Source organism: Vipera berus, assembly GCF_964194415.1.
Source record: "Vipera berus genome assembly, chromosome: 1".
Taxonomy (NCBI): Eukaryota; Metazoa; Chordata; class Lepidosauria; order Squamata; family Viperidae; genus Vipera; species Vipera berus.
The window spans coordinates 200,243,912-200,262,192 of record NC_138202.1 but is presented as its reverse complement, the minus strand read 5'-3'; the positions used below and the strand labels follow the sequence as shown (position 1 = coordinate 200,262,192).

Here is an 18,281-nt window from a genome sequence, read left to right as displayed (position 1 = left end):
TATGCAGGGTAGGTGCATATCTCGCCTTGGCTCCACTCTTCAGTCAAACCCTGTTCTGCGCCTGCGCGCATGTATGCGCATGTGCACACATTTTTTTGCGGCTCCCAATTTTTCCTTTTGTGAGGGAACCGGTTCCGAGTGGCTCTTTCACTGTTTCAGGTTGCTGACCCCTGGACTAAACCATAGTTTCCATTGTAAAAACTGTGAGCATTCTAGATGAATCCTAAGCAATTCCTGGAAGTTTGGCATTTGGACAAATCAGCTTTCATCAGGCACATAGAAATAAACCACATTTAGACAATACAAAAGCTAAAAAGGCAACAAAAATACCAGAACACCTCTTGGCCAACAATCAACACCCAGATAAAGAGGGATTAACACCAGCATTAATACCAGATGAACAATCAAACCGTAAACAACACAGAGCACCAAGGACTCTGCAGATTATCTTCTGCTTTTTGCTAATTTTTGCATCCGCTGTTTCATCTTGGGACTGTTACTTTAGCAAACATTGAGCCTTGCCTCCTTTAATACTCAATGCAACTCCAGAAAAGTAGTGAGAAAATACTATATACAGGTTTTGACAAGTTTCTGTGATTTCTATTTTTTTTCTTTTTAAATAAATCTTGTCTTCTTTGTGAGCAAGATTACTGGATTTTTTTTTTTACTATTGCTGTTTTTGTTTTACCAATTATAAATTTGAATATCAACTCTTAACTTTTTTAAAAACAAAAAACAAAAAACTAAGCAGAGAATAGGCTCTTAATAATTGTCAGTGACTAGTTTGGCAAGGAAAACAAAGTCCTTGCAGCAAATTTCAGCAACAGATGGGCTAATTTTGTCTGTGCTGTGCCATTATAATGTGCAAACTCTTGCATTTAAATGGGTTCTTTTTCCTCACAGCAGCAGACAGAAGTTCCTGTTTCACATTATATAGAACTTGAATCTATTTACATTTTCTGGCTAAAAAAAAGTGAGATTCTATCATCTTTGGAAGGAATAACAGATCATTACGAATCACTTATCATTAATAAAAGATTGCATGTGGCAGTTGCCATCTAACAATTTCTAGTTTATTTCTAGTTTATGTTAGAGGGGGGAAAAATCATACATTGTCAAGCTGAGGGAAGGAAAAGATATTTTTTATTACTAATACGGCCTCAGGATGAATGCTAGTTGGTAATTTTGCATGTACCCTTGACGAGCAGAAAACAAATGAGAGAAAAGGGTGAAGTTAGCAACCAGATAAATAGTCTTGCTTCTTTGCCAGAGACACACACTATTAAAACCCGTTCCATTTGCTTTGCTTCTAGTGTCAGTAGAAAGAAGTAATTAGGAAAAAGTTCCTCATCAATAAAAGATGTTCAGTGGGTGACTGTCATCTGCAAACATTTTTTTAAAAAAATATTTGCTGAGGACTGAAAAGAAATTCCTTTGGAGCTGTGTAGTATTTGCATAATATAACCATTCTCGTTTCCTTTCTCTCTCTATTTTTATCTCCTTTGGCTCCCCTATCCCTGTCTATGCATTGACAACTAATTGCCTTTAGCCATATGCTTTTGGTAACATTTCATGACTTAGTATAGTTTATACAACAAAACATGCTGGTTATTCCATCACTGGTATGACTTACAGTCACATAAAATTAATTTGCTCATTCTAAATGTAATTAGAATAGCTTTGCAGCTGCCTTCAGCATTATTCTTGGTAAGTCATGTTCTAGTCCTTGTGATGTGATCCAGTTGTTAGACAGGGTTTTGGTAATCTTAATTTTCATCCATATATCTAGAGGTCTATTCTGGATGTCTGAATGCTGGAAAAATATATATCTACTTTGGCTGTGTTTTCTTTTTATTTTGATTCTAATTTTATGGATCACATTAGTTCACCCTGTCCCAGATTCACCCTGAGAGCATGGTGAATCCTTGGCTAATTCAAAGTGAGCAGGTTAAAGATGAAGAGGAGGAGAAGAATGAAAGGGAGGGGAGGACAGAACTACTATGATCTTCTTCTTCTTCTTCTTCTTCTTCTTCTTCTTCTTCTTCTTCTTCTTCTTCTTCTTCTTCTTCTTCTTCTTCTTCTTCTTCTTCTTCTTCTTCTTCTTCTTCTTCTTCTTCTTCCTTGTCTTCATTTTTTTCCCCTATCTCAAAGATTTCTCCAAGGCTGTAACCAACTTCTTTTGTAAGTCTAGTAAAAAGTCCTTATTCAGGTCAGTTCTTGGCTTGTCACTCGCATATCCACTTTAGTTGTTTTCTCTCTCTTATAGAGACAGGCCTTTAGCTTTTGCCTTTTGCACCTGGAATCTTTAGTTCCCTTTTCTGCCTGGAATCTTTAGTCCCCTCTATTTTCAATGTCTGAAATCGTAAAATCTCAGATTTCTTTTTTAACTTAGAGTAGACAAAGTGATTCCCACAAAAGTGCTCATTATATAATTATTAAAGGTAAAGGTAAAGGTTCCCCCGCACATGCGTGCTAGTTGTTTCCGACTCTAGGGGCCGGTGCTCATCTCCGTTTCAAAGCTGAAGAGCCAGCGCTTGTCCGAGGACGTCTCCGTGGTCATGTGGCCGGCATGACTAGACGCCAAAGGCGCACAGAACTCTGTTACCTTCCCACCGTAGTGGTCCCTATTTTTCTACTTGCATTTTTACGTGCTTTTGAACTGCTAGGTTGGCAGAAGCTGGGACGAGCAACAGGCGCTCACTCTGTTACGCGGCACTTGGGATTTGACCCGCCAAACTGCTGACCTTCTGATCGAAAAGCTCAGCATCCTAACCCACTGAGCCACCGCGTCAAATATAATTATTGCCAGCATCTTAAATCAAAAGGCCTAATATTCCATTTTTTTCTCAAGGTTGGTCTTTTGTTTATTAGATTTAGATTTAGATTTATTGAGATTTTTATACCGCCCTTCTCCCAAAGGGACTCAGGGCGGTTCACAGGGCATAAATATAAACAACAGTACAAACATTAAAAGATAATTAAATTAATGCCCAAGTTAAAACCAGAATAATAAAACAAACCTATAAACAACCCAAGTACCCCCATCAGGCCAGACCCGCTAGTTCGAATAAATGGGTCTTCAACCCGCGACGGAAGGATCGGAGGTCTGATGCCATCCGGAGCTCAACCGGCAGTTGGTTCCATAACGCCGGAGCACCCACAGAGAAGGCCCTCCCCCTGGGGGCCACCAGTCGACATTCCTTGACAGGAGGCACCCTGAGGAGGCCCTCTCTGTGGGCGCGCACAGGGCGGAGGGGAGTCGACGCCGGCAGCAGGTGGTCCTCGAGGTATCGCGGACCCATGCCATGTAGGGACTTAAAGATCATAACCAAAACCTTGAACCTTACCCGGAAGACAACTGGTAACCAATGCAGCTCACGGAGCAAAGGTGTAACATGGGAGTACCGGGAAACTCCCAAGACAACTCTCGCGGCCACATTCTGTACCAGTTGGAGCCTCCGAGTAGTCTTCAAGGGAAGTCCCATGTAGAGAGTGTTACAGTAGTCTAGGCGAGAGGTCACGAGCGCATGAGTGACCGTACACAAGGCCTCCCGGTCCAGATAGGGCCGCAACTGGCGCACCAGGCGAACCTGGGCAAAAGCCCCCCTAGTCACGGCCACTATGTGATCCTCCAAAGTGAGTCGTGAATCTAGGAGGACTCCCAAGTTGCGAGCCCTATCCACAGGGGGTAAAAGCTCACCCCCCATAGAAAGAGGTGGAACATCCCAGGTGTCTCGGGAAGCCGGAATGTACAGCCACTCAGTCTTGTCAGGGTTGAGTTGAAGTCTGTTCCTCCCCATCCAGACCCGAACCGCCTCCAGGCAACGGGACATCACAGCGAGGGCATCACTGGGGTGGTTTGGGGTCGAAATAAAAAGTTGGGTATCATCAGCATATTGATGATACCCAACTCCAAAACCACGAATGATCTCACCCAGCGGTTTCATATAGATGTTGAACAGGAGAGGCGAGAGGACCGACCCCTGAGGAACTCCACAAGCGAGAGTCCTAGGGGTCGACCTCTGCCCCCCTGCCAACACCGACTGCGAGCGTCCCAGGAGATAGGAGGAGAACCACTGAAAAACCGTGCCTCCCACTCCCAATCCCCTGAGACGCTGCAGCAGGATACCATGGTCGATGGTATCGAAAGCCGCCGAGAGGTCTAATAGGACTAGGACAGAGGAATACCCCCTATCCCGAGCCCTCCAGAGATCATTCACCAGAGCGACCAATGCCGTCTCCGTGCTGTGCCCGGGCCTGAAACCCGATTGGTAAGGGTCCAGATAATCCGCTTCATCCAGGACCAGAGGGAGCTGATGCGCCACCACACTCTCAACAACCTTCGCAAGAAAGCGAAGGTTGGAGACTGGACGAAAGTTGTTCAATACAGCTGGGTCCAAGGCAGGCTTCTTGAGGAGAGGTCTCACCACCGCCTCCTTCAAGATGGTGGGGAAACAACCCTCACTCAAAGAAGCAGATATAACCGCCTGGAGCCAGCCTCGTGTCCTCTCCCTAGCTGCATAAACCAGCCAAGAAGGGCACGGGTCCAATAAACATGTGGTGGAACTCAGCTTCCCCATAATCCTGTCCACTTCATCAGGGGTCACAGAATCAAACTCCTCCCAGATAACATTGACAAGACCGCCCGTGTCCTGATCGTCAGACTCTGCCCAGCTGGAGTCCAAACCGGTCCGAATCCGAGCGATTTTATCCGACAGATGTTGACCAAACTCCTCGGCACGACCCTGCAAGGGATCCTCCCTCACCTCCTGATTAAGAAGGGAGCGAGTCACCCTAAACAAGGCGGCCGGGCGATTATCTGCGGACGCGATGAGGGTGGAGAAGTAATTACACCTCGCCTCCCTCATCGCAGCGAGATAAGACCTAATGTAGGTTCTTAACCGCAATCGGTCGGGTTCAGATCGGCTGGACCTCCAGCAGCTCTCTAGGCCCCGTTTCCGACGCTTCATCTCCCGGAGCTCCGCGGAGAACCATGGAGCTCGCTGGGATCTGCGCCGGGTCAGGGGCCGCAAGGGTACAACCCGGTCGAGTGCCTCAGTGGCTGCCCTTTCCCAGGCTTCCACTAAGGCATCCGCCGAGCTGTGAGCAATGGAGGCAGGTGGAGACCCCAGCGCCGCTTGGAATCTCTCAGGATCCATTAGGCGTCTGGGGCGGTACCATCTAGTTGGCTCCGTACCTCCACGGCGGGGGGTGGCAAAATGGAAGACCAGCCGCAGGAGGTGATGATCGGTCCATGACAGGGGCATAATAAATGGAAAGCCCCCACCAAGATCATCCAACCACCGTCCAGATAAGAAAATCAGGTCAAGGGTGTGGCCTCCCTCATGAGTTGGCTCAGAAATTACCTGCGTTTATAACATTCTTGAAACAGATATTTTATTTACCATTTGGCTCTCTTCTTCCACATTACTTGCAGCATAAACCAAAATGGTTGTTATACTATAGGGCTGTCCACAAAGTCTAATTGGTATTATTCAGTCATTGATTACATTGTAGCCGAGTACTGCTCTTGCTATATCTTCTTTCTCTCTATATATGTAAAAGCAATGCTGTTGCCTCTTAGTTTTTCATGTCTTGAGTAATAAAGATCTTCTGACTGAAGTATCTGATCCAAATCCATACAATTCAGTGATGCTGTCAGTTTGTAGTTGTTTCATTTCATTTTTCACTGTGTTGAACTTTCCTGTGTTCATACTCTTACATTCCATGTTTTTTTTATTTATTTTAATTCCATTTATATCCCGCCCTTCTCCGAAGACTCAGGGCGGCTTACAAGCTTAGCAGCTAATTCCTACTGTAATTCTACCTTTGCAGCTTCAGATTTTCTTTTCTTGCAGGGTAACATTAGCAACTAAATGCCAGAAGATTTCAATCTGGCCATGCCATAAACACAGTGTTCTGAAAGATCCCGAGCTCATATCAAATCTTTGTTAGGGGTAGACTAGACCACCATCCTCAGGTCTTCCATGGTGACTGCCATCTGACTATTTTGGATACTTCCAGTAAAACAGAAGGTGGTGGTGATCTTGATTTCAATGCAATAGTCATGCTTCTGGCAAAAGATATGCTATACTTTGGTGCAAATTTTACTCCTTAGCTAGGAAATTCTCTGGAAAATAAATAAAAAAAGCATAGTATGAATAGTAAACTGTTTCTGTCCCTTTTATTTTTACTGTTCATGAAGAGGCACTGGGAATGAATTAAAGGGGAGAAACTGTAAAGAAAACAAATTTTTTTCTGGGATGTTCAGGGGGAAGATCTTCCTTCCTTCCTTCCTTCCTTCCTTCTTTCCTTCCTTCCTTCCTTCCTTCCTTCCTTCCTTCCTTCCTTCCTTCCTTCCTTCCTTCCCTCCCTCCCTCCCTCAATGTAGGCAGCTATTCTTCCCTCTTGCATACTCTTGCAAAGAATGATAACTTGATCATTGTGTCATCACCTGACTATGGAGTGATCAGATCATCATTCTTTGCAAGAAGATACAGATTTAAGGTAAATCCTTGTACTGCTAAAATTAAACACACATTTCTGTGGTAAAAGAAAAGCTGCCACTATAAGGTCCTCCCCATCTCACATCTGCCAATATTAGTTTACAAATATATTGTCTCCCCTGTTTCTTATGCAAAATGTAAAGAAACTTCCTAAAGGATTCAGCCCACTTTTTAAACAATGTATATTCCTCGCATTACATTTTAGGACAAGTGTAAATCCTGTGATTTAGCAACCATAGAGATTTTTAAAAAAAAACTTAGTAACAAACAATCCATCACAACACTGGTTGGCAATGAAACTGAACAGGCTTACACTGAGAATCCTACATTCAATGCATGTGAATGGATTTCCATTAATTGAACAGATTTGCTATTCATGTTGTTCATCACTTCCAGTCAGTTCTGAGCCACACAGAGGGAAGGAAACATTAAAATAGCAATGTTCTTTCTATTTAAAAGATGGCCTCTGTTAGACAGAACACAAATGTTTGTCATTTTCACAGCACATCATGGTGGAATTTAACCTTTTAATGGATAGGGCTGCAAATTTACCCATCTCTGTGGTAATGATTGAATACTATTTGAGAGAAACAGTCTAAAGAAAATAAAACAGAGATGTATAAAATAGGAGAAGAAGAGGTAGTGGTAATGCAGGTGCTGTAAAACTATGAGCCAGTCTGTATCCATAAAATTATCAAGTAAGCAAATACATAATCAAGGAAACAAGTACAACAGTAAAACAATGGATAAATTGGTGAAAACCTCTCAACTCAGCCCTCTGCTTTAAATCACTATTGCTGAAAAATACTGTTACACAACAAAAGATGCAACCAACATTTGACTGGTAAGAATAATGCTCCAAAACAGAATAATATTTGCATTAGAACATGGCTTTATTTGAATTTTGCTTGTTTTCTGCATAACACTTCAGATGTACAAAGAGAATTTACCAAAGAACATTTTAAAGAGATTGAAAGGTCTCTGAAGTCCTAAGAAATTAGTACAGTTTGCTGTTTGTTGATGGCAATGAAAATCAGTAATGCAGTGGTTGAAGCCAGCTAAAATTCCTGGGATCCCACCATGGTTGTCTGGAATGTGGTGCAGTGACACTGATTTATACCAGTTGAGGATCTTGCCCTGCAGCTGATCTCTGAAGAATGAAGCTCAAAGCGGCAGGACCTCTGGGTTTAAAAGAAAATAAATGCCTCTACACCAGCTCCACCTGCTGGCTGTTTTAACCAACAGCATCCCCAAAAAGACTGAAGAAAAGTGGATTTACAACAACGTATTCAAAGATAGCATTTATTTAGTCTAGATGTCCTTCCTTTTTCCTTCCTTCCTCTGCCTCAGTCTTTGTCAGATTCCTCTGCACTTTTCTGGTGTTAAGATCCTTGAAAGATAAAAGAAAGGGGTGCGTACATTGCAACTATACAGAAACTGTATAGCAGCAGAGAGAGGTATAAAAATCTTGGCAGGACTAGAAGGGAAAGGCAGGCTGATAATTATTAAGTTTATACCATTTCTCTTTTCTCCCTAGAAAAGGGTTTTTTTAATGAACATGCAACAGTTTGGCAATATGATTTAAGCAATTACTCTGCCAGCTTACTGTGTGACTGTCTTTCCAGCACAGGGCTCTGAACAGGTGACAACAGGTAATCTGGCTCATTCATAACAGAAATTAGAAAGTTGCTGTTCTGAGAAACATCATTGGGCCAAAGCACTACTTTTATGTTTAGGATCTGAAACACCAAGAGAAATGAATGTCAGTAGGAGGAAGGGAGGATTATGCGGTGAGTGAAATTTAGCCACAGGGCTACATTTTGCCTTTCCACTTCACACAGCCCTAAAGTAATTTGTCACACATTTTCTGTAATAAGTCAAGCATTTGGAGGAATTCGGTGCATGGTAGATGTAGTAATTATTACTATTTTCTTTGTCTATTTAAAGAGTTGTAGGGCCACCCAACTCACAAAAATGAATCACTGGGTAATGTGCAACAATAAAATAAATAAAGCAAATCACAATATCGCAACAGAAAATCCACTATATAAAACAGGGCATACCAACATATACTCCCATGAAAAAGCTCACCTAATATTTTAACCCTGGTGCCTGAGGGACCCATCCAGGTGTTTAAAGCATTCCTGAAGATTAACAAAAAAGTTAACAGGAATGATTAAGCCAGGCAAATACTCCCTTCCTTCCTTCCTTCCTTCCTTCCTTCCTTCCTTCCTTCCTTCCTTCCTTCCTTCCTTCCTTTCCCTCCCTTTTTAATTAGAAGCTGTTAAAGAGCTTAGCAGCCTTGAAATGGAAAATAAAATTATTCCTGTCATTATTATTACTATTACAAACATAAAGTTAGCAGTCAGAATAAATCAAAACAGAAAATACATGACTAAAAAGAAAAAAAATAGCACAATGTTTCAGGAAGAAGAAAACCAGTCATGTGTATAATTGGACAATCCAAGAAAATTGGACAACCTAAGCACTGGACAGGAGAATTGACAAATAAAAATAATACTCTACCAGAGAATTTCTTATAGGGTAAAATAAAATCTTTTTTTTAGGGCAAATAATAGTCATTTGGTAAAAGGCTAGCATATATCCATTTCAAAAGATACTTCCCTCCTGGCTATGAAATTAGGTAAATATAATGAGGATTTTATGCAAGATTTCTGTATGCTTGGTAACCCTCATTTAGTTTTTCTTGCTTCAGAATATTGTCACATTAATAAATTTTCTAGAAAGAAATTACCGTATATACTTGAGTATAAGCCGACTCGAGTATAAGCCGAGACCCCCAATTTCACCCCCCAAAACTGGGAAAAGTTGTTGACTCGAGTATAAGCCGATCCGCCGTTCTGCAAGCCTCCGCCGCCGGCGGAGGCTGGATCCGCGCTCTGCAAGCCTCTGCCGCCAGCAGAGGCTCGATCCACCATTTTGCAAGCCTGAATACACAGGAATACCCTGTGTGGCCACGGCTCTCGGGGAAGCCCTGGCTGTCCGCTTCCTCGCTCCACGCTGCCATTCGGGGCCCGCACGTTCCCCGGGCAAATCGCGGTGCCCAGCAGGCGAGGAAACACGCCCGCTCCAGTCGCCCCCCCTTCCCTCAGGAGACGCGAAGCAAGTGACCGCCCGGAGCTTACCGAGGACTTGCGCGCGGCCGAGGCTTCGGTGCTTCCAGGATCGCGCGCACCTCTCCCAAGCCGCCGCCGTCCGGAGACCTGCCGAAGTTTGGGGAGGTTTGGGGAGGTGCGCGCGCACCTCCCCAAACCTCCCCAAACGTCGGCAGGTCTCCGTTCCTCCGCGCAGACCTGCCGACGTTTGGGGAGGTTTGGGCGCCTCTCCAAACCTCCCCAAACGTCGGCAGGTCTCCGTTCCTCCTGCCGACGTTTGGGGAGGTTTGGGCGCCTCCCCAAACCTCCCCAGGTCTCCGTTCCTCCGCGCAGACCTGCCAACGTTTGGGGAGGTTTGGGCGCCTCCCCAAACCTCCCCAGGTCTCCGTTCCTCCTGCCGACGTTTGGGGAGGTTTGGGCGCCTCCCCAAACCTCCCCAGGTCTCCGTTCCTCCGCGCAGACCTGCCGACGTTTGGGGAGGTTTGGGCGCCTCCCCAAACGTCGGCAGGTCTGCACGACGTTTGGGGAGGTTTGGGGAGGCGCCCAAACCTCCCCAAACGTCGGCAGGTCTGCGCGGAGGAACGGAGACCTGCCGAGGTTTGGGGAGGCGCCCAAACCTCCCCAAACATCGGCAGGAGGAACGGAGACCTGGGGAGGTTTGGGGAGGCGCCCAAACCTCCCCAAACGTCGGCAGGAGGAACGGAGACCTGCCGACGTTTGGGGAGGTTTGGGGAGGTGCCCAAACCTCCCCAAACGTCGGCAGGTCTGCGCGGAGGAACGGAGACCTGGGGAGGTTTGGGGAGGCGCCCAAACCTCCCCAAATGTAAGCAGCAGGAACGGAGACCTGGGGAGGTTTGGGGAGGCGCCCAAACCTCCCCAAACGTCGGCAGGTCTGCGCGGAGGAACGGAGACCTGGGGAGGTTTGGGGAGGTGCCCAAACCTCCCCAAACGTCGGCAGGAGGAACGGAGACCTGGGGAGGTTTGGGGAGGCGCCCAAACCTCCCCAAACGTCGGCAGGTCTGCGCGGAGGAACAGAGACCTGGGGAGGTTTGGGGAGGTGCCCAAACCTCCCCAAACGTCGGCAGGAGGAACGGAGACCTGCCGACGTTTGGGGAGGTTTGGGGAGGCGCCCAAACCTCCCCAAACGTCGGCAGGAGGAACGGAGACCTGGGGAGGTTTGGGGAGGCGCCCAAACCTCCCCAAACGTCAGCAGGTCTGCGCGGAGGAACGGAGACCTGGGGAGGTTTGGGGAGGCGCCCAAACCTCCCCAAACGTCGGCAGGTCTGCGCGGAGGAACGGAGACCTGGGGAGGTTTGGGGAGGCGCCCAAACCTCCCCAAACGTCGGCAGGTCTGCGCGGAGGAACGGAGACCTGGGGAGGTTTGGGGAGGTGCCCAAACCTCCCCAAACGTCGGCAGGAGGAACGGAGACCTGGGGAGGTTTGGGGAGGCGCCCAAACCTCCCCAAACGTCGGCAGGTCTGCGCGGAGGAACGTAGACCTGGGGAGGTTTGGGGAGGCGCCCAAACCTCCCCAAACGTCGGCAGGTCTGCACGGAGGAACGGAGACCTGGGGAGGTTTGGGGAGGTGCCCAAACCTCCCCAAGCGTCGGCAGGAGGAACGGAGACCTGCCGACGTTTGGGGAGGCGCCCAAACCTCCCCAAACGTCGGCAGGTCTGCGCGGAGGAACGGAGACCTGGGGAGGTTTGGGGAGGTGCCCAAACCTCCCCAAACGTCAGCAGGAGGAACGGAGACCTGCCGACGTTTGGGGAGGCGCCCAAACCTCCCCAAACGTCGGCAGGTCTCCGTTCCTCCGCGCCCTGCCTGCCTGCTTCTTTCCGCTGCGGAAAGAAGCAGGCAGGCAGGGCGCGGAGGAACGGAGACCTGCCGTTTGGGGAGGTTTGGGGAGGTGCGCGCGCACCTCCCCAAACCTCCCCAAACTTCGGCAGGTCTCGGACGGAGGTGGCTTGGGAGAGGTGCGCGCGATCCCGGAAGCACCAAAGCCTCGGCCGCGCACAAGTCCTCGGTAAGTTTTTTTGTTGACTGGAGTATAAGCCGAAGTGGAATTTTTCAGCCCAAAAAGTGGGCTGAAAAATTCGGCTTATACTCAAGTATATACGGTATTTAAGCTTGGGAATCAAAGATATAGGGATTTTTATTAATAGTAGTGTTTCAAGTTGTTTTCACTCGTTTTCGGCTTTCATCTTTTATGACTGCATCTCTTTAATTTAGAAAAATTGTGGAACTTCCAAAGCAGTCTAAAGTGGGTGATAAAATTGAAGGAAACTGCAATACTCCCCAGTCACACATAGAAATTCCTGTTGAACCTAAGCCAAATAAAAAAATAAAAATCTTATAATTACTATATCTGGGCAATAAAATTCCAGGCAACAACTACATAGCAATAAAGTAGACTTGCTGCCTCTCTATTATTATGTTGCCATCTAGTGGTCCTCCAGATTTATACATTATACAGTATTGGTCCTAAAAACACGTGCAAATTATGCTGCATACTGTAGAATCCTAATGGCTATGAAAGCATTTTGACTGTCTATGCAACTTTTCCAGGATTGAAGGCAACTGTGTAAAATGGTATGGAATCCCCAATCCCCAATTCCACTGGGAAGAAGAATGTTAAATATTCATTATTAAGAGGGGGTGAATCTGGTTTAGTCCTACATCAAGAATCAATAGGATTTAAGTTAGTCATGGCCCAATTAATAGATCAATTCTAAAAATGTCTACATTTGGATCTGATCCTGTGATTGTCGCTCTTTACGTTTGGCTCATCTATGCTTCCCTTGTTGGGTTCGTTACATGTAGTGCCATCAGCCCGCTTACATTGGCTGCAGTTCCTACTGAGTTTGCCTGCTTAACAATCAGAAATGTGGTTTATAACCCTCTATGACTGTTGTTTTCTGGCAGGTGACAATGGCACAGAAGCGAAGCCAAGCAGTGATGAACTGGAGCATCCAAGCCAAGAAGCAGGTTCGTATTATGCTGAGATCTGTTAAAGTGTTCTATCAGCCAGGCTTTCTGAACCTTGGTGAGCAATAATCTGAATCAATGCTATTGACTGACAACATTTGTACATTTCCACAGGATTAAGTCAGGGCTTGTGCAGCTTTCCCACTGGAGCCCAGAGCCCTATTCATTATGAGTGAATGCATTCCTTCCAGCCCCGGAATGTAGGGTTTCCTGTTAGTAATTGACAGCACATTCTCCTAAGGTGGAGTTGATCCTAGAAACCTCTTCAGCAGAGAGTGTTTACAGCAGCAAGGTATAAAGTTCAGACATCAAAGGAAGGGAAGAATGTGTAGAGAATAGCTTGAAGAGATGAAGGACCTCTTCGACTGGGAATAAACCTGCACTGTGATGCATTTATTCTGTTGATTTAGCTTCTGAATAACTGCTTTTCTACACAGTAGTTACAAATTGGATTACTGGCTTTTGATGAAGAAAGAGCCAGGGCACGCAAATACAACCCTTGAAAATAAATGTTGAAACTCATAAAAAAAACCTGAGTATAATATATATCTGTGATTGAAACTGCATTTTTAAAACTGAACAGAAATAGAGAAAGGTTGTACTATAGTCAGAAGGAATTCTTCTGCTTTCCATACATCGTATGATTTAACGTCTTATATTCTGTAGCTTGCACATATTTACTTCAAGTAGCACAACTCATCTTTTACAGAAAGTGTTTCTATCAGGTTGGAAAACTTTTATTAATACCTGAGAGCTACAGCAGGGGAGGCCCAATCACTCAGTGCAATAGAGCAAAGCAGCCAAGCTATCCATCCTACATTATTCAGCCATTCGATCTGTGTATACTGCATTGTTGCTGTTTCTAAAGAGTTAAATATACGTTACAGCAAAATGCCCTTCATCCCCGTTCTCTTGTTACAGTCTGGAGAAGAAGCACTATGTCCAAAAGCCTTGCACCCATTCTGCGAAATAACTCCGCTGGCTCCAATTGTTCAGCTGTTCATTCATAAGCACAAGGCTCTCTTGAGGCTTTCAAAGGCAGGTGGGCTTTTTCTGTCCACCCGACTTTTCTAATTGTTCCTCAGTGTTTTCTTGGCCAGCATCTGCACATGCGCAGTCATGCACTTTAGTTTCATTGAGACTGCTGTTGGGGGGGGGGGGAGGACATCATTTTAAAATATGGAAGAATTGGAAGTATGGCAATGTGTCTGTTTTCTTAACTGCTTTATCTTCGGGTTATGTGATGTAAGAGGAAGATTTAAATTTTCACTCTCAGATCTTCTTCTGCGGTGGGAAGGTAACAGCGTTCCGTGCGCCTTTGGCGTCTAGTCATGCCGGCCACATGACCACGGAGACGTCCTCAGACAAGCGCTGGCTCTTCGGCTTTGAAACGGAGATGAGCACCGGCCCCTAGAGTAGGAAACGACTAGCACGCATGTGCGGGGGAACCTTTACCTTTACCTTTAATGTTATTATTGCAACATAAAATACTTTCTGCAAATTCTTTTTCCTCTGTGAAAAAACAAAACAAAACAGAAAGGTGAATAAATGGCAGAATGGGCAGAATGAGAAAGAGTTTGCTATTATTCACAGTCAAAAAAAGGGTAAAGCTAAATATTCAGTCAAGGACAGTATAAAATAGAATGACTCTAAGTAGAACTTGAAATTCAATTATACAAAATGTTGGTACCCGTGCCTCCAACCATTTAAATCTGTATGGAAATTGAGTGTGTTTACAAATCTCACTCTGATTATTGTTCCACGAGAGAAAAGAAAAGGGGATTTCAGGTAATGAAATGCATAACCTATATATTTCATTGCAGGTGTAACCATTTACACTCATTACTGCATTCAAATTATATCCTAATATCTACCATTTCTTTCTTTTCAAAACAGATGAGGCGGTATCTACAATTCCAAGCAGCCCAGCAGATGGAGGAGAGAACCTGGGTGAGGAAAAAGGTACCAATCATGAAACTGGCTAAGAAAAACCAAATCCAAAATCCTCAAAGGGGATTTTAAAAAGCAATATTTTCTGTTAAGCCTACGAAAACCCACACTCAAGCTTTTAAAGGCCAGATGCCAGATAAGTACTTCTGGGATGTCTTTGAGAAAAGCCTTTTTAATGAACCACTTGGCATCGTAGTTGCCAGTGGGGATCGATGGCATGCATTTTCAGCTGCAGTTATTATAGATTTCCCATAAAAATATTTTGTGGGTCACAGAGAACTGTGAGACACATATCTGTGGGAATGCTCACATACATAAATGTATGCTTGCTTCTATGACAGTAACATTTGATCCGGTCTGCTGCAGTGTGGTCTAAAAGGAAAGAAAACATGATTGACTACCCAAGGCAGAGCTGAGGAAAGGTCCTCTTCATTTATGATAGATTGTGCTGGGCACTCTGGTCTTTTTTGTGTGTGTTTGTTGGGGTTGGTGGGGTTTTTGTTGTTGTTGTTGTTGTTGTTGTTGTTTTTGGTAGTTTTGATTCCTGGAGATTACATGGATAAGTACCGGCAGTTTTTCTAGGCAGGTTGTTTTTAGAAGTGCTTGAGTCTTTGATTAATACTTAAAAATCAAGGAATAAGGGGAACAAACGACAGCAAGTTGAGAAAACAGAGAGCTGATACCTAATTTAATCTTTCCAACTGAGTTTCACCCTCTTGGGTTGCTCATCTTTGAACAAGAAATGAAGTATGGAATCGTACTGTTCTTGCATGACATCACTGCATTAATTGGAAATGCTTCTTTTTCATTCCTCTGGATCCCTCAGTGATGAGCATGGAACACAATTTTAAAAATTGTAGCTGTGAATAATTCAAAGCAGGGTCTTTCTGTGCCAGCATACAGCATTCATACAAGCTCAGTGGAAAATTAATGCATTATATGGTACAGTATATTGATTTATTACATTTGTATAGCTCCCCATTTTCCCAGGGAAGTCTGGACAGTGAACACAAATAAAACCTAATCAAGTAATGAAAATATCATTCAAAAGAAACTGGATCAAGTCACCTAAATAATTATGTTATCAGTGTCAAACAAAAGTACATCCATGCCAGAGCTCCATCAACAACCCAGGTCCCAGTTTTGGAACTTTCTGCAAAACCGATAAGGTTGGGGCTGTCCGTATCTCAGGGGGAGGCTGTTCATAAGACCGGCATCATGACAGTTCAATCACATATACAGAGTAAAGAAGGTTATTTTAACAACGACAAACCATATCCATTACCAATGCAACAAGTGGAGAAGTGTGACTTAAATCCAAAGCAAGAAGAAGGCATGTGTACAAAGCTCAGTTAGACACCTCCTGAATTCACATAAGTATAACTTAGGAATGGGAGGAAAGCACAATCTTGCAATATTCTGTTGCTCTAACCAATAATAATAAACATAGTTTTAATCTTCAACATAGTTTGTGGGGGCCATCAGTTAACAGTTTTATCAATGGGACTTGGAGAATTACTGTTCTGCAAGATCAAATAGGGAAGAAAAAAGAACTCCATCAGGAATAGGTCATGCCACAAGATCTCACCCCATGACATGTGGGGGCTTTAAAGAGGAAAATTAGCATTTTGAATTGCACCTAGAAGCTAACTAGGAGTCAGTATAATTCATGTCATAGTGTTATATGGGGTACATCATGGCATTCTGCATATGCTGCTGTGTTTTGGAATAGCTGAATAATTGAAATGTCTGAATGCCATTCAAGGATAGTCTGGTATATTAGTGTAATTGAAAGATTACTAAGGAACTGATGACTGTGAGTAATGCTTCTTGATCTAGGAACGGGCCTAACTAGTGCACAGGATGTAACTATGGAAAAGTCTTGCTAGCCATGGCAATCACCAGCCCAAGTGGGATCTATGAGCAAGATAACCTCCAGATTGTTTACCAATTCTTCTATGGGGAGTGTGAGTTCCAACCAGAGTTAAATGATATCCAATCACTAGGTGCCAGAGACCCTAAAACTCATGGCTTTTCAGTCTCGTCAGGGATGAGCCAAAGCCAATTCTTTCTAGTTTTGGTCTACACAGCCTCCATGTACTGAGAAAGCACTTAAGTAGCATCACTTTGGTGGTTCAGGGCAGACATATTGTATATAGCTGAGTTTTATCAACATACTATTGACAGTTAACCTTGTCCTGTGCTGCAGATAATCCTACCCAGTGGTTTTGTACAGATGTTAAATAAGAGTAGGGGAAGAGTCGAGTCCTGTGGCACCCCAGAAAACAGAGGCCTTGAGCTGGAACTTGAGCTTCCATTATACCACCTAGGACCAACCTTGGATGGAGGAAGAGAAGTCCCCTCTCAGAATGCCGGGGGATTGGTCATGAGATTGGCATTTTTGCATTCATATCAGTAAAAGCATATCTGGTAGGGGGAGGAGGAGCCTTTCTTGCTCCCCAAGCTGCATGCAATTAGTCTATTGATGAGCAAAGGAAGCAAGATAGAAGTAACCTGAGCAGGGAAAGCAAAGGCTTAATTACACTGATAGCAAGAATGGACAGGTCATTTACATTGAAAAGGAGAGGCTATAGGCTCCTTATCTGTTTGTTGAAGAACCCGATAGGACTTCCTTGGAGGAAGCAGCAGGGGAAAAAAACTAGTTTGATTAGTAAGGAGCTCATCAGCAGAATAGTTTTTATAACATTTCTCTATCTGCTTACTTTGATCCGTCCATCTTTGGGATACAGACTAAGTAATTTCACGGGGGTGGGGGGACCCTTAGATGGCATTTTTCCAACTGGAACACTTTCCAGTTTTTAAAAATACAGAGAGAGGGAGACAAATACACACAGAGAGAGAGAGACAGATGCCTCCTCATCATCTTCCATTCCAAGTTAGCAATTGAGCAATGTTTTTTTTTCATACTTTCTTTCTATGCTTGACACAGCTAGGTTGACCAATAAGTAAATTACCTCAGTGTGGTACATAGACATCCTCAGGGGAGTCAAAGTCCAAAACATGGAGAGTGCAGTTTTGCAACCAAAGGCTTTTATCTTTTGTATATGCACATGATGGCATTATTCGTAGAACATGGGCATGCCTTCAGTCACAGCAACACAATTTTTCAGAGATGCTGCTGGTTTATTACGACAAAAATGATACTTTTGGTGTCATTTAATTCTAAATATAGTGTTAGAATTCTCCAAAGAGCAGTCAACACTCTTTCACTCTTTCTATATTTTCATTTATACCACAGTCAAAGAAAGATGAAGGGTTTTAAAAAAAAGAAATATGGTATATACCACTCTGCCATTTATGAGTTGCTACTATGCTTAATATGACTTTACACCTGATCTTTTTTTCTTAATTGTTACATGGAATCTGAACAGGGGCACCTCATGTCTATTAAACCTTTAAATGAGGTAGTGTTTGTAAATAAGTTCATATTTATTCAGACTATTTCCCTGTCTCCCAGACCAGTATATTGCTTCCACCAGAAATATGATATCTTGCAGTCTCTGCAACTTGTTCCGTTTCTTTGTCCTATACTTGAGATTAGTCTTGAAATGTACAGATCTACCATCTGGGCTTGCTTTACTTGGCTTGTCTTTTCCCAAGAAAATCCCAACTGCTCTGTAATTTCTCCCAGTCCACTCAGGCTCATCTCCAACAGACAAATTCTGGTTTAAGAGCGTTCTTCAGCACAAAGTTAAACCCTTAG

General features: G+C 44.2%; 1 protein-coding gene across 2 annotated transcripts in view; it reads left to right on the top strand.

Moving 5' to 3' along the window:
• Positions 1–18,281, top strand: part of MACROD2 (mono-ADP ribosylhydrolase 2) — a 1,175,381-nt gene that overhangs the window by 1,068,643 nt on the left and 88,457 nt on the right. For both annotated transcript variants that reach the window (XM_081314693.1, XM_081314692.1), the window contains exons 11-12: positions 12,545–12,607; positions 14,504–14,569. In XM_081314693.1, coding sequence (XP_081170819.1) covers positions 12,545–12,607; positions 14,504–14,569 — 129 coding nt within the window. The remainder of the gene's footprint in view (positions 1–12,544; positions 12,608–14,503; positions 14,570–18,281) is intronic.